Genomic DNA, 16,606 nt, shown 5'->3' on the forward strand with positions numbered 1-16,606 from the left:
TTTTTTTTTTAGTTTGTAGGGGAATGTTTCATAGGGTGGAGATTGCTCCAGCCACACAGGGTGTCTTAATGGGGTTAGAGGGTAAGGGGAGTTGGATTTTGAAAAAGTGAGTTTTCAGGGAGTTTTTAAACATCTGAAAGTTGGTGGAGATTCTGATGGTGCGTGCTAGGGAATCCAAGAAGCAGGGGGTAGCACAGGAGAAGTCTTGGAGGCTGGAGGGAGAAAAGGTAACAAGATAGGAGAAATGGCGGATGTCATGGGCAGAACATAGGGGGTGTTTAGGTATGTATTTATTGGTGAGGGCTGACACGTAAGGTACCGCAGTGTCATTGAGACCTTTGTAAGTCATTACTAGGGTTTTTACTTTAATTATAGAGGCTATGGGAAGCCAATGTATGGATTTATGTAGTGGAGCAGCAGAAGTAGAGTGGTGAGTGAGGTACTGTAGATGAGCAGCAGCATTTTGAGAATGTGAGAAGTGAGAAAAGAGCGTATTTTGGCAATATTTTGGAGGTGGAGACAGCAGGACTTCGTGATGGACTGAATATAAGGGACGGGGGAGAGATCAGAGTCAAAGATGACCCCTAGACAGTGAGGGAGAGTTTGGTTTAGTGGTGGCAGTGGAAGGGGCAAGGAATATTAAGTCTTCTTTGGACATGTTAAGCTTCAGGTAGCGTGCAATTTCCAGGAGGAGATTACAGAGAGACAGTTAGAGACACGGGATAGGAGAGAGGGAGAGAGATCAGAGGAGGAGAGATAGATTTGGGTGTCATCTGTATAAAGATGATACTGAAAGCCAAAAGATCATTTTAGTTCACCAAGAGAAGAAGTGTAGAGTTAGAACAGCAGATGGTCAAGGACAGAGTCTTGTAGAACCCAGACAGAAAGAGGGAGTGAAGAGGAGGAGACACCAGAGAAGGAAATACTCAAGGAGTGGTTGGAAAAGTGGGACGTGAGCCAGAAGAAGGCAGCGGCATGGAGGCCAATGGAGTGGAGAATATTTAAGAGAATGGGATGATTCAGGTGAATTAGTAGGGAACAATTAACCTTAGAATTAGTTCTGAGTAGATCATTGGTCACTTTTGTTAGTGCTGTCTCGGTGGAGTGTAGAGGATGGAAACCAGATTGTAAAGAGTCAAGCAGGGAGTTGGAGGAGAGAAAGTAAGTCAGGCGGTTGTATGCAAGTCACTTGGAGGCAAAAGGGAGAAGAGAGATAGGGCAGTAGTTAGAGGGTGAGGATGAGTCAAGTGAGGCTTTCTTTAGAATGGGTGTGATGAGTTCATGTTTGAAAGAAGATGGGAATGTGCCAGAGGTGAGACAGAGGTTAAAAAGGTGAGTTAGGTTGGGGCTTAATGTGCCAGAGAGGGTGCAGAGGAGATTTGAGGGAATAGGATCAAGGGGGCAGGATATAGGGAGACGTGATGAGAGGAGCGTTGAGACCTCGGTCAAGGGGGAAAATGAGGTGAGAGTGAATTTAGGTCTGTGAGGGGAGATAGGTGTTGCATGTGGAGCTTTACATAAAGAGATGTCATGTCTGATTGACTTCATCTTGTCTGTGAAATAGGTTGAGGGCCATGAGGGTAGAGGGGGTTGTAGGTGTAGTTGGGCGGAGAACTTAGTTAAAGGTGGCAAGGGAGAGGGTGGTATTATAGGAGAGCATACATTTATAGTGGAGGAATTCTACTTTTGAGTGGGATTTCCACCACAAATGTTCTGCAGTGCATGAGCACTTTTGGAGGTAGCGGGTGAAAGGTGTGTGCCATGGTTGTGGCTTGGAGTGTCAGAGGCAACGTGTGGTGGTGGAAGCAGTCTTGTCTAAGGTTGATAAGAGTATGCTGTTGTATAGAGAGGTTCCTTGGTTGGGACAGGAAAAGGTAGAGATGGGAGTGAGAAGAGGTTTGTAGATATGTTGAAAATTGTATGGGACCTAGGGTATGTTTCTCTATGTGCGTGTGGAAGGAGGTGTTGTGGAATGTGCATAGGGTAGAGTGAGAGTAAAGGTTAGGAGGTGATGATCAGAGAGACAAAAGGGCATGTTAGATGGGTTATAGACATGGCAGAAGCGGGAGAAAACCAGGTCAAGGGTGTGGCCATTGCAGCGAGTAGGAGAGGTAGTCGACTGGGAGAGACCATAGGAGGTGGTTAGAAAGATAAGATGAGCAGCTGAAGTGGCGGTGGGGTTGTCAATAGTTATGGTAAAGTCTCCCAATATGACAGTAGGTGTGTTAGAAGAGAGGAAGTGAGGGGGCCAGGCTGCAATGGTGTCAAGAAATTGGGATGTAGGTCCAGGTTGTCAGGCCTAGAACATTGCTTTTTTTTTCTATAAAAACTACAACTGATAAATACTTTCCCAACTCCGCCTATTGATCCATATATAATTCTTGTAGACTTTACAGATGCAAATGACTCCAAAACGTGTATATGATGAATGCATTGATATTGTGCTCGTGGAATGTGATGCATTGTTCATTGTAAGAGTGGCCATGCAAATAAGCTTGTAAAGTCTTTCAATTTCACCTTGTTGGTCCACTCACAGTCACCTTCTGAATGCATATATCTTCTGTATTAGTAATTCGATACAACATAACCCAGAAGTGAGAACTACTGTATTACTCACTCATTTGGAAGCAAAACAACTTTGAACACATACAATATAAAATACCATAATGAAAGCTAATTAAATTGTCAAACTCTTTCCCAATCAATGGTTATTTATCCAACACATCCTTATGTGGACCAGTATTAGGAGAACTATGTGACCACATCCAATAAATGATAAGGTAAACTAAAGCAAGCAACTGACAAATACAGCAGATGATTAAATTGTGCCATAAATTATGGGCCGGCTCAGAGTTTGGCAGGGCCCGGTGCACTTTGTGTGCGCGGGGCCACTTACCTCCTTCGGCTCCAGCATCTCCTCCGTCCGCCTCCTGAGTCGCCTTGACGTCACTTGACGCGCGGGTCCTCTTGCCCTTCCTTCGTGTCATGTGACGTCGCGTTGTCACATGGTAGCAGGAGGAGATGCCGGCACTTACAGAGGCCCCACGTTCTCTCCCCCAGCAATCACAGTTTAAATGTTGTGGAGGTTAAATTAGCGACCACCACATTTAAACGGTGATTACGGAAGTTGGGCGGGGTAGGAGCATTGGGCCACTGTAATTGTCGGGTAGCTCCTGCTACCATGTGCAGACGCGGGGGCCAACATAAAGCCGACCCTGTTAGCACGTCTATCCATATTTCAGACTAAAACAATATAATTCTAAATGTATTCTACCTTATTTGATTCTTGGACTACAGTGGCAAAAAAAAATAATTAATTGCATGTACTACCTCCATCACATAAAAGATTATTTCAACAAATGGACAAAATTAACCACAAATTGGGGTTGATTTAGGGTATAACAGTAGCAAATATAATGTTTATTTGTATGTCACAAGAATATCGCAAAGATCTCCAATGCTCAGTACATTATTCAACGTAAGAGTGGAACTCAGATTGGTTCGTACCTGGCTCAGTGCAGTTCTTGCGATGTGTGTTTTCCTTTTGAATTTCAGTGACATTTTCCTCGCTTGTCCAGAGTAACCCTCGTCCATTCCATGTGTTACTGGCTCCCACTGCATTGCTCTGCTTGTCATACGAGTAGCTGAGGTCATCATAACCTATAAAAGACAGGAATCTTTATTTATGAGAAACCAGCACTGATTGGTCACATGATGTAGGTTGAACACTAATTTCTAATACAAAAATGACCACTGCGTTGTGCTAGAAGCTGCACAGGCAGTCTTATACAACAGTCAAATACATAGATTGTTTAAAAACAATACTGTAGGTGTGTCAGTCAACACTTAGAAAGATTGAATTGTTTTCTGTGAAATATTAATACATTTTTACTCTTCATAAAATTAAAGCACAATGCCACCAGAATTGGATATTGATTTGTTTACAGCATTCAAACAGGGGCATGGCGGATTCGCAGAAGCCCCCCTTACACTTAGCAGTGTAGTTACTTGTGTTTCAGCAGAGTATTAAAACGGCCGTCCAACAGGATGCTGCAATCAATGATGTTGCATTTCGTATTAGCCTACGCGACCCGCAAGATTTTGATTTCCCTTCAGGGAGCTGAAACTCTGGCAACTACAGAACACTGGTAAGTAGCTCAAGAACGGGGGAACCTGGAGCTAAACATAACGCAACTTAAATGTTCATGACTACCTGGCCACGAAGGTCTACTGAGGGCTGAAAGCTGCAGACCAAGCAATATCCTACTGTACACATCCCCTTCCTCTCCTGAAACAGGCTCCTGTACACTTCTTTTTGAGCCCTGACCTCTCTCTAACAGTGCACCAATTGTATCTAGTGACTGTCTGGTGATGTAATCTTCCCCGCAGAACTTTCTCATATTAATATGCATATGCGTTCCACTGACAGCAGAATACTCCTCTGCAGCCATTTAGGGAACCCCGAGCTGAAGCTTCAACGATCGATCGGCAACTTAGCTAATTACGTATCATTGTGTGGATATTGGTGCATATATTAAAGGGGGGGGGAATGCAGCTTGGACTTCTGCTTTAATATAGACTACAACCCTTGCATATCAAAAGGCAAGTAAGGCATTGCATTCCAACCTCCCTAGGGCACTTACCTCCAGTACCCATCGTCACTACCACCACCCCGCTCCAGCACACCTCACAACCCCCCTGTTCCCGGTATCGCGACAGAATTGCTGGAAAAACATGGCGCTGGCGGAGGTGGTTGCTGTGATGGTGCTGCGGGGGATCCATTCCTTTCAAATGCAGCACTAATCCTCCCGGGCCGCAATCGGCGCAATCGCGGCACCAGAAAGAGTAACATCGGTAACATCTTTATGCCACCTTAAGGAGATCCAATGTAGCCTCATTGTCACTCAATGGCACTCTCCTTGACGGGGGCGGCCTAGGTTGCTAATAGTGTGTAACGTCTCAATCATATCGGTATCTATTTTTCTGGAGCTCTATCTTAATAAACGTCACACATTTCAAGTGACTTTTTCTATCCTCACCGTGGCAATCGACATCTTTAAGCTACCTTACACCTTTCACATACACTTCAACTGGATTCAGAAATAAGGAAAGGAAAAGCAGAGCAGGAAATATTGGCACTTTAAATACTGAATTAAAAACGGCTTTTTCTAATAGAAAATAAATGCCCCTGCTGTACTTCGTCCCATCCTACAACAATGAATACTAAAACATTACTGCTTCGTTTGCATTAATATTTGAACTAAAATGACTTGTTAGGAATAACATTTCAAATAATTATTTGAATACCCAATCTGTTTTTGTTTTTTGACAACAATGACTGTTCATTAATATTGTACTGGCAGACGGTAGCTGTATTCCTTCCAACTGGATTAGAAGTTAAATAAAAAAAATTACAAATAATAATAACTTTCCACTATGTAGTTAGCATGAAGCTTCCCATGGATATACTGTAATGAGCATCCAGTGCTTTTTATGTTTGTCTAAACATAGGGAAAAGATTAAGAGACATTTTCCCTCTGGGAGCGAAAGGGTTAAGTAAAACCTTTAACAACAACTGCTTGCATTTTATTTCCCTGACATTGCACAATAGTCATGCGATTGGTACAATTATGCCAGACACAGACTCAGCTGATCGAGCTGTAGATGTTCCGACTTATTCACTTCCTTATTTTTCCACACACACCGTGCATTTCTGTGCATGTCTCGTCTATATACAGTACATCAAGCCTGAAACTTTGCTAACATACAAAATACACGTACAGCTTTAAAAAAAAAAAAAGTCTAAGTGATTCACCCCAAGTTTAGCTAGGCCTAATTGATTTTTGGGACGGATTTTTTTCTTTTTTTTTTCAAAGCTTAAGTTAATTTAAAGCATGTGGTTTTTTTTTTTAAAGGTGGGAAGCAGGGGGTCTCCGGAGCTGAACATCATTCATTTCAGCTCTGAGGACCCCCTGCTCCCTGAGATACTTACCTTCAAAGGGGGTGCTGGTATCTCTACAGGTAGCAGCTCTAGAGGTTTAAAGGTCATACTGACCGCCATTTATTTTTTAAATTATATGTTTTTTTTCTTTATTATATATCTTCTTGCCCTTCTTAATGGTGTTTTTTTTTTAATTGGATGCTCTGTTCAGAAGATATACATATTTGGTATATTAAATTTCTGGGAGGTTAAAATGGAGATCTCTCCAGAGAACAGTGCAGTCTGAAGATTACCATGGAAACCTCAGAAGCTTGAGATGAAGAAAATTATGATTTTCAAACGTTACATCAATTTCCATTCAGGGGCTAAATACTAACATTCTAAGGAGCCTATTCTCGTAACTGCGAGTTGCGGCAAAGTGTGTTCAAAGAGCCCTTTTCGGTCGGATTGACATGCTTTGCAATTCTGTAAGCCCTTGTCGCAAGTCCGATCAGAAAAAGGCTTTTTTTTCCATACGTGGTTTCACTCCGGTTCTGACAATCCAATCAGATTGTCCAAAAAGCCTCCAACTTTCATTTGTTGACAACAACTGCAGCTCTCTTGTCAAAATTTCTTCTAAAAAATACCTAGCATTTCTTTTTTACGCCACCTCAAGGGTGGCAAAATTGGGACTGTGAGTTCCCTCCAGAGCCTGAAATAGAGGTTTAGCTAAGAGATAGCAAAAGTCATACAGTATGTCATACCGGGGATGGCGTTAGTACCACCTCAGGTCACTCCGCTTCAAAAGACCGTACAATCTGGGCGTTATGGCTGTTAAACCATGCGGTTTGTCCTTTTTTATAGACACGGTTTAAACCACCCGATTTGCAATAGAGAATAAGGATTTTTCTCACATTTCCTTCTGCGACGTCTGAACATGCGCGCGGTTTGGCAACGACAACTTTTGAACTACTAGAATAGGCCCGTAAGAGTTAAACACATATTGGCTTCTTGGAGGATTGCTGCTTTAATAACCTAGAGAAAAATCACTTACCTCAAACATAAGTAATTTATTGGTATAGAGGGCACAGAGGAAGAACTAGCGTTCAGCATCTGTCATTGTTAATGGTAATTCAGCAAGGTGCCGGAGGTCCTTTGCAATGCGTTCCATGCAACTCTGACCCTGAAGGGGTCAATAAAAACATGATGTCATTCATTGTTTTGATCTCTGCTGCACTGATGTTCCATGTTAACATTCTGAGTATGTGAGAGGGTCTTCGGGTACCGATAGGAAACATGTGTTGGCCTGAAAAGGTACAAGGTGGAAAGACGAGCTCCAACCTTTTACATCCTACAAAAAGTTTTCAACTCTTGCAAAAATGCATTTAAAAAACAGCATGGTGCCTGTTTTAGGGAGAAGTATGCATTCCTTCATCAGGATCAAAAAGCCACATGTCGTAAATAGAGAAAATGCCAGGATAGATTTTTGTACTCTTTGTTAAATTAAGTGAGCGAAAATGGTAGAACTCTATCAGCTTTTTCCTCCCCCCATTCGGATTTATTTACATTAACCCTCCACTTGTAGTGCACTTAATTTTACAGTGCACTTATTATTGGTTTATTTTGATATTTGTTTGTCTGGTTTATTTTGTTCTACTTGGTTCTAACCAAGTAGGATTCTCGTTCAAGTGATTGGCCGGCTTTGCCAGCCAATCAGCAAAACCAGCACAAAATAGGCCTAGTACATATACTGTATACAGGCATACCCCGGTTTAAGGACACTCACTTTAAGTACACTCGCGAGTAAGTACATGTCGCCCAACAGGCAAACGCAGCTCGCGCATGCGCCTGTCAGCACGTCCTGAACAGCAATACCGGCTCCCCACCTGTGCCAAAGCTGTGCGCAAGCGGGGAGACTATAGAGCCTGTTACAAAAGCGTTATTTACATCAGTTATGCACGTATATGACGATTGCAGTACAGTACATGCATCGATAAGTGGGGAAAAGGCAGTGCTTCACTTTAAGTACATTTTCGCTTTACATACATGCTCCGGTCCCATTGCGTACGTTAATGTGGGGTATGCCTGTACTCAAATGGGAGACACGTAAAGAAGATGCGAATAGAAACTTTTGATGCATCACTCCATTTTCTTACATGTTTCTTTTTTCACGTTTGATTGTCACGGTAGCTTATCACAAGATATAATGAACACCAAATATCTGGGTTGAACTGAACGAGGCTTAGATATAATAAAATATATTTATTCCTTAAAAAGGTGAACACAGCAATATAGTACAATTAACAGACAAGAAGGTAACACTTACTTAGGGTTGGGGAATGGAGATGTATCAGCTAGCAATTCTCCAGCAATCCGGTGACATTCAAGATGGTATCAGAAGAAGAACTAAAAACTGTAGGGTGGACACAGTTTATATACCTGTGTAACCCTATTCTTAACATTGAATACAGACTATTGGTGAACAATTATCTGTATCCAATCCCTAATGTGGAGACACAGATTAACCCATGCCCCCCAGCTAATTAGCCCATGTGTACTGGAACTCTATGGGTAGCCCCATAATTAAATCAGGGGCGACGACCAGTTTACCAAATTAAGTATCTGCATTGTTTGTAGGTGTAGACATAACACTTACAAACCACTCCAGTTTGATGATTCTCCACCCTCAGTTAACAATTAGAGTGGCAGAGTCTGTTGATTAGTACTGGTCTGTTGATTAGTACTTAGTGTAAACAATCTGGGCAGTTAACTTTTAATCACAGTGCTTAGGCTCAATCAGCCGGCTGCCCTTCATGACCTATTAGCATAGCAGATGGTGTCTGCATTTTCAGGGCAGATCCAAAATACCATACATATACACTTTAATATCTACACATATTAATAAGTTCCATTCTGGTGGGCTCAGTGGGTCGAAATTTGCCAGTTCTTAATGCCTACAGTGACTCCACATATTTGCCAAATATCAACTCTCTGTGACCTCCAGAACTGGAGATACAGAAATGCACTTTAAAACATCTTTAAAATACAGGATTATAATGAAACATGGGAACAGGGTGACATATATTTTCATGACATGACAAGGTGTAAACCACCTTCCTGGACTGCAGTCCAGTTAACCCCTTGCCTCCCTGGTGAGATCAGGGGGTGGCCATATGGGGTGCAACCCCTTTAATACCGGGCCAACCCCCCTCTCCCTCTACATTGATCCAAACTGTTTGCCAGAAAAGTTGACGCCACCTCATATCTTGTGGACTTTTCTAAACTCAAATGCGAGTTAAAAAAAGGGATTCACAGACGCAGAGTTTGATACATCTCATTATAATCTGTCATGTAACAGAAAACAAGGTGAGGCCAATGATCAACTAAATCACCTAACTAATAGACCAATAATTGTGAGCTAAACATAATAAACAAACAGTGGGTGCATACTAACTAACTATACTGTCTCAACCTGCGCTGACCCCAAACTCCATTCTTAAGGAGTGGGATATAACAGAACACAACTAGAGAGCAAAAGGGTACTCTCAAAAGGAATCCAATATGTAGCACACCACCAAATGAAATAAAGTATGATTTTTATTAAAAGAAAGTGGTTACATAAAACATATCACTGTATTATTAAGAAACAACGATGAAAAATATATTGAGCGAAAAGGCGGTAACACTATCAAGGCTTCTTAATTAATAGGTTGAAATAATGCCTAATTAAGAAGGTAATGATAGATTAGAGGGTGATAAATAAACACCATCACTGAGAGATGATGTGTCATGGGTCGCCTAATTGGATCGAAATAAAATCAGTGTTGATGTTGATATTAGGCTAGCATATAACTATATGATGCACACCGTGACTGAAGTCACATCGTCATGGTATAAACTAAGCCACTGAGGGAGATATATTTAATGGTGAAGACAAAAACCCTTAGATGTCATAAAAGGGAATAGGTCTCCTCAAGCTTGGGAGAGCGTGCGTGCCCACGCCACGTGTGCGGGGACTTCCACATAAGGACTACAATAAGTAAAAGTGGCAAGCGCCGAGCGCACAGCACGCTCAGCGCCAGCGGAGACGCAACCTAAGACAATCAAATATTATAAATCTAATAGTCCAGACCAAAGTCAGGCTAAGGCCTCGGCCAGGCTCTTCGCTTGCGTGCTGAGGCGCGCTGAGGCACAGGGAAAGCGGGTGCTTTCCCTGGCCTTGCGGTTGCTTGCCCGGGGGCGGGCCAGTGACGTCACGGAGCTGGTTCGCCCTCATTGGGCGAACCGCTCACGTGACCGGCCCTGCGCTCCGGCAAGCGCTTGATTTTTAAAATTGCCTAAGACCTACGCTTCCGCGCGCTTGCGGAAGCGTAGGCAAGCCCCTACTAAAGCCGCTCTAATTGCGGCTGTAGGGGCTCAGTGGCAAGCATGAGCGAGCGTCAGCGAGCAAGCGCTTACCATGGACGAGGCCTAACTCGTATAATGTAACCAAAAATGTAATAAACAGTAGGTTACAAAGTAACACAGTATTACATGCTGTTTAAAGCAGGCTAGTCTGATTGATACAATGTCTCAGGTCTATACTCCGAATGGCCCCATAAGTAATGTAGCAATAATATGACAGCCAGATGGTTGGACAGAGCATCATAGTAACGTTGGAATATAAATCAACTAGCATTCCTATAGATATCTCCCTAAATCATCTCAATGGTAGCGATTGAACCGCCATACAATATTAAAACAGACCCATAGCGGTGTCTGATGCGTGCCCAATTTGCGTGCCCAACGCATGTTTCCTTCCAACTACGGAGCTTCGTCAGGGGGAAATTATTAATATATTTGTAATCACTGTTTCTTTATAATACAGTAATATATGTTTTATGTAACCCCTTTCTCTTAATAAAAATCATACTTTTTTAATATCGCTTGACGGTGTGCTACATATTGGACACCTCTTTGCTCTCTTGTTTTGTTCTCTAATCTGTCATGTAACTAAGAATATTACAGAGCTTTCATACAATCAATGGCAGTGACCGCGCAGAATATCGCAATATATCCACCATAACACACCGGCGAGTGGAATACCCTTTGCTATATCTTTTCTTCTATCGTCATTACCAAATCACAAAAAAACTTGGAGCAAACACCTAAACACAGTAACACAAAAGGGACACAAGATGAAAAGAACATAATTTGTGTAAATTTTGCGCTAAATCTGCCTTGATACATCACTCCATTTATCTCTTAAATGGGACCGGTCAGTTCTTATTAAAGCAGAACTCACCATGATGAGCACATAATGGGTATCTAAAATACACATCGTGCCGTTATCCCAGAAAAATAATGTTACTGTTTTTTTCTTGATTATTTTGTAACTGGTTTTTTTTTCAGCCGGGAGTCTTTATAACAAAAATAAATAACAAATAGATTTGAAGTTAATAATATTTACATTTTATTTTACTTGTTCAAAAATTATAAATTATACTTGGTAGGTAGAAAGATAGATGGATAGTTTGGAATCACTGAAGCAAATAAATATATTTTTAAATAGTATGGCCCATATTAACTAAGCACTGCTATGCCAGAATAAGACACTGTACAGCCAACTCACTTTGGTGTCTCATCTGTACTGGAAGGTGTCTTCCGGCATAGCACCATTTACTAAGTATGGTCTATACTGTATGTTGGATAGCACTACCTGAGAGCATGAGCAGGATGGAACACAAGCGATACAGATTTTGGACAATCAGTGTATATTTTGTATAATAGATGTATACTGGCAATGGAATAAACACAACCAATGATTGTGAGCGTAATGTTGGCCGATCGCTGTAACTGTAATTCGAGTCGAAGGCAGTTTTTTGTATGAGATCGAACAAAGTCTAAAGAGTCCAAAACGGTTTGGTCCAAATTACCAACATGTTTCCTTGAAAATGCTCGCCGAGAGATTTTCATTAATATAAATCTCATAACCAAAAGTTTGTAGGACGTAGACAAATTATATATCTATGGTAGACAGATTGTTAAATGAGGACTTTTTTTTTAGCTACCCCGCGCCTCCAGGTTTTGGTTTTAATTAAGGGACTCAATGTCATGTTAAATGGAAATTTAGTCTGCATACTTGTAAAATTAATTGTTTTTTTTTAAATAGAGAATTAAGCTCTTACTGCATAATTATGCTGTCCCTAGATGAGTTTTTAAATTGTATAGTGAGTTAGTTTTGTATATTCTTGGCCTGCAGACCAAATGGTAATTATGACCTTTTATGCGAAATTAATTTTAATGACAGCCTTACTGCCTTTTTTATTTTGAGACTTGCTTTCCTGTGCTTCAAGCTAAGTGCTGTGGTTCAAAGGAACAATTGTAGTAAGCAGACAAACATTATTTTTCAACAACTTTTTGAAGTACTGTACAGTAATTGGCTTCCATTAAAAAAATCCACAGAAGGTGAAAATCTTCCTTTTTTGAGTTGCATAAAAAAAGCTGTGGCTTTGTTTTCCAACTCGCACGCTGAAAATATTACCTTATCTTGTATTAATTTTGCATCACTTACATTTTTCGACTAATGACGCATCTTAATTACTTTCCAAAAAGAAATACTGAAAGGAGTGGGGTTGACACTTAAGCTGGTAGATACAAGATTCCACATACAAAATAAATTAGGTAACTACTTATACACTCTTCCAAAATATTTGGTGACCACTGAAACATTACATATTGAAATATATATTTATATTCCTAATTGTCAAATTGTATTTATAAAGACTACATTTAATCCGTTAAAAATACCACTACCATTAGTTCACTTTGTCAAATTGTATTTATAAAGACTACATTTAATCCATTAAAAATACCACTACCATTAGTTTCACTTAGTTTCACAGGGTGAATCCTGTAGCCTATCGTCTCGATCTTCCTCCCACAATGAAGGTTCCGTCCGTGTTCCACTTTGTCCACTTTGGACAAGGGTGGAATTGTCGTGATGATGGTCACGTACAGTATTTCTTTATTTTGTAGCACTTTGCTGCTAGTGCCTTTTCTTCTCTTGCATAATATTTATTTTAACATTTGCAGGGGGGTAGAGGTGGGGATGTGAAGTCAAATTTGTTTATTTTTGTGCCTTTTCCCCCCCGAATATTTTTTGCTTTATGTTCATTGCCTGAGAAGGTGCTGTAAATAGACGAAACGTGGAAAAACGTAGAATATTTTTTACATTCTTTGTATAGCCTGATCTGCCCTCCTCTCTTGTGCAGTGTATAGATATTGGCGTTGCAGTTTCTGCTGGGACTGAGCATCCACTGTATTTTTGTCTGTATAGGTGTGCAGCTCCACTCTCCATTATTGCTCTCTGTTGTGTCACATGTATGAAAAAGATTGCAGAGAGATTCCCCTATGAGGTCGGGCAGAGCTGGGCTCGCTGGGTCCTCCAATTGGTGGGCTACAGATAGCCAGCAATGCCGCACTCTGAAAATACTCCTTCAACATAATTAATGTGATAGGTCCTATTTCTCCCTGTCTCCTGATCTAACTGTACAACATAGTTGCACTCGTTCATCCGCCGGAGAACCATATACGGGCCAGCCCAGGCAGCCATGAGTTTGTTTTGCCGAGTGTGCTTCAGAACAAGCACTTGCTGCCCAGGGATGAACTCTCTATTACGGGCATTTTGATCATACCAAGTTTTCTGCTTGGGTACCCAGGTGGATGATCCGGGCAATATAGTCTGTGTGAGAGTCCCGAGCAGTCTTGTCCTCTGACCAGAAACCGCTCTGATAGTAATGCGGTATTGTCTTAGTAAGACCGTCTTCACATATTCGTAGTCCTCACTGGCATCCGAGTTGATTGCCTCGTATGCCTCCTGTGCCCATCCGGTCAGCTGGCGGGAGAGAGTACCGGCGGCATTGCTTATCAAAACTCTGCAGGTACCCATCGATGTCCATGACACTTCTATAAACTTCCCAAAACTCTGGTGAGTTATCATGAGTGGACGGTACTGAGAGTAGCCCTGAGGTGTGCTAGCCATAGTGATGCTAGGAGGTGTGCCAAGCTGGCTCGGGATGCCACGTGAGCGGGACATACGAATTGACCAATGGGAAACGCACTGACATTCTGCCGCTTCCCCCAGTCAAATCTATTGCCACCTACTGGGCAGGCTCCACTGAGTCTGGCAAACCAGGGGGTCCTCCCCACAGGGGTCTCTGTTCTCTGGACCCAGTACTCCACACTGCCCCGACCACTTAGCACCCCGACACCTCTCAACATCTTGTCTCCTCTTTCAACTACGGACTCTATACAGACATGCCGGCGTCTATGCTGATGCCCTGGCTGACTTTATAGAGTCTTATAGTAAATGCCTAAAACATTATAACATATACTTTAATAAAGTATACACTTTGGGGGACTGTATACTTATAACGGAAATGGATTGAGGATATTTGGGCTCGAAATCCAGGAGTCTGGGGGACACTGGGTTGCCCCGGTGTAATTCGCCCCACGTACCGGCAAATCATGCCTGCTCGCTGGGGAGAATTAAAGGTAGCTTCGGCCCCCGAACTCCTTCAAACAAACTAATTGCATTTCTACCCAAATATCCCCCCTAAAACTGACACACAAGAAATCTCACAGTTCTAGGGCCAAAAACAGAAAATGCAGGGGTCACTTTATTTTCTACATGTATTATCCCTGCTCTCTGGCTTATGGTGCTTATGTACAGTAGCTACAGCGACTCCACATTTTCAGGGGTAACAAGAGGGCTTAACCTTTATCATGTAGCCTGGTTACCCCCTACCGTCACAGATATTTTATGCATGTATGTATCATCATCACCTGCAGCCCTTGTTGATCCACTGCTGAATGAAGGCCTCCCAAATGATTTTCCATGTACTGTATTGCAGCTGCGAGCCTCTCATCTCAATGTTGCTCCAACAAATTTTCTGATGTCATCCTCCCATATTACTTTTGGTCATCGTCTTGGTGTTTAAATCTTTCTTGGAATCCAGTCAAGTACCATCTTTGTCCAACCATGGTAATTTCTTTTTGTGATGTGTCTGGCCCATTGTCATTTTAATTTCTTCACTCTTCTCATCATTCTTTTTCCTGTCTCTTCAGGTAATACCCAGCATAGATCTCTCCATACTTCTTTGTGTTATCTGAAGCTTCTGAATTATCTTTGCATTTAGGGTACGTTTCACGTCCATACTTGAGCAGAGGCAGAATACACTGGTCAAAAAGATTACTCTTGAGGCACCGTGGAAAGTTCCCTTGAAATATTGTCTTGTTTCATCCAACTGCGCTCCATCCCATCTTCATTCTTCTACTGATTTCATTCAAAAGGTCCAAAGTAAACACAGTCTTAAATTCTTCTGAGTTCTATTCCATTTAGTTGAATCCTTGCTAAGTTGACACAATTCTTTATCACTTTGGTCTTGCTGAGATTCATGGAGAGGCCCACATTCTAACAAGTCATCTGCAAATCTGCAAATCAAATGTTTTTTGGTAATCTACAAATCCTAAATTCAGTGGTAGATCACATTACTTCGAGAAATCACTTCTTCTATGTATATCTTTATTTATATAGCGCCCACAGCTGTACTTTACAAAAAAGACAACACAGAGAAGGGAATTATAATACACTAAGTGCAACAAACAAAATCAGACAATAGTAAAAGGAAATCAGCGAAACAAAAAATTAATAAAGTGCAACAAATATAGTGATAACGTCAAGCTGCTGCCTGAACACCAGCAGTTTCCCCAAACCGCAGCTTAACAACCTAAACCAAAAAGTGCTCGTGACGCAAAGTGACAAAAAGGATACAAATCGATGACAGAACACAAAGACCTTGCTGAAGGTAGGAAAAGTATGGTCTGCTGAGAATGAATCACTTTATAGACACTCCTCTTCTGAAGCAGCAATGTTTCCTATCAAGCTCTATCCTTTCCTGATTAACACTGTAAGCAACAGATTGTGGGTATCCTTGGTCACAACAACAAAACTAAATATTGTACATGAACTGTACTATGCTACATGTATTTATTAATAAGCAATGAGGTTGAAAAGTACTGAACAATTGCATAGTATGGTGCTCACATAGGAGCCACAGAGGAATTGCAAAGGTAAACTGAATGGCAAAGATGTGTCAATTATGAGTTTATTCCTGTAATGTTGATCAAACAAAGCTGTTTGTATATATCTGCCAAGTTTCAGTGCAAAGTTCCATTTAATTTTTATTCTCTCAATATTATTTTTAAATGTGCAAATAAACCCAGTGATAAATAGCACTGAAATACACAAAATACAGGCAGTCCTCGGTTATCCGACACAATGCGTTACTCAAAATGGCGTTGGATAGCGAAACGTCTTAAAGCGAAACACGTTTTCCCATAGGAACACTGTTTAAATGAAAGGTTACGTTCCTGAAGGCATTTTTAACACTAAACTACACCAAATATTTTACGCAGGCAATAAGATATGGAGCACACACATAAATTATATAGTGTATATACTGTATTATATAAATATAACATAATATATAATCTAATATAATAATTTATTATATAGTATAATATCACATTGACTTTGGTGGCGAGAGCCGGAAACAAGGTAAGGGAGAGGGGGGGGGGGGGCGCGAGCAGGGAGGGAAACAGGCGGGGTGGCACAGCAGGGAAAGATTGCACTTTTAATCAAGG

General features: G+C 41.4%; 1 protein-coding gene across 1 annotated transcript in view; it reads right to left on the reverse strand.

The window, feature by feature from the left end:
* Positions 1 to 16,606, reverse strand: part of SLC24A3 (solute carrier family 24 member 3) — a 488,027-nt gene that overhangs the window by 409,860 nt on the left and 61,561 nt on the right. Inside the window, exon 2 of the mRNA XM_075596259.1 lies at positions 3,508 to 3,660. Within this exon, the coding sequence (XP_075452374.1) occupies positions 3,508 to 3,660 (153 nt within the window). The remainder of the gene's footprint in view (positions 1 to 3,507; positions 3,661 to 16,606) is intronic.

Source organism: Ascaphus truei, chromosome 4, assembly GCF_040206685.1.
Source record: "Ascaphus truei isolate aAscTru1 chromosome 4, aAscTru1.hap1, whole genome shotgun sequence".
Classification (NCBI taxonomy): Eukaryota; Metazoa; Chordata; class Amphibia; order Anura; family Ascaphidae; genus Ascaphus; species Ascaphus truei.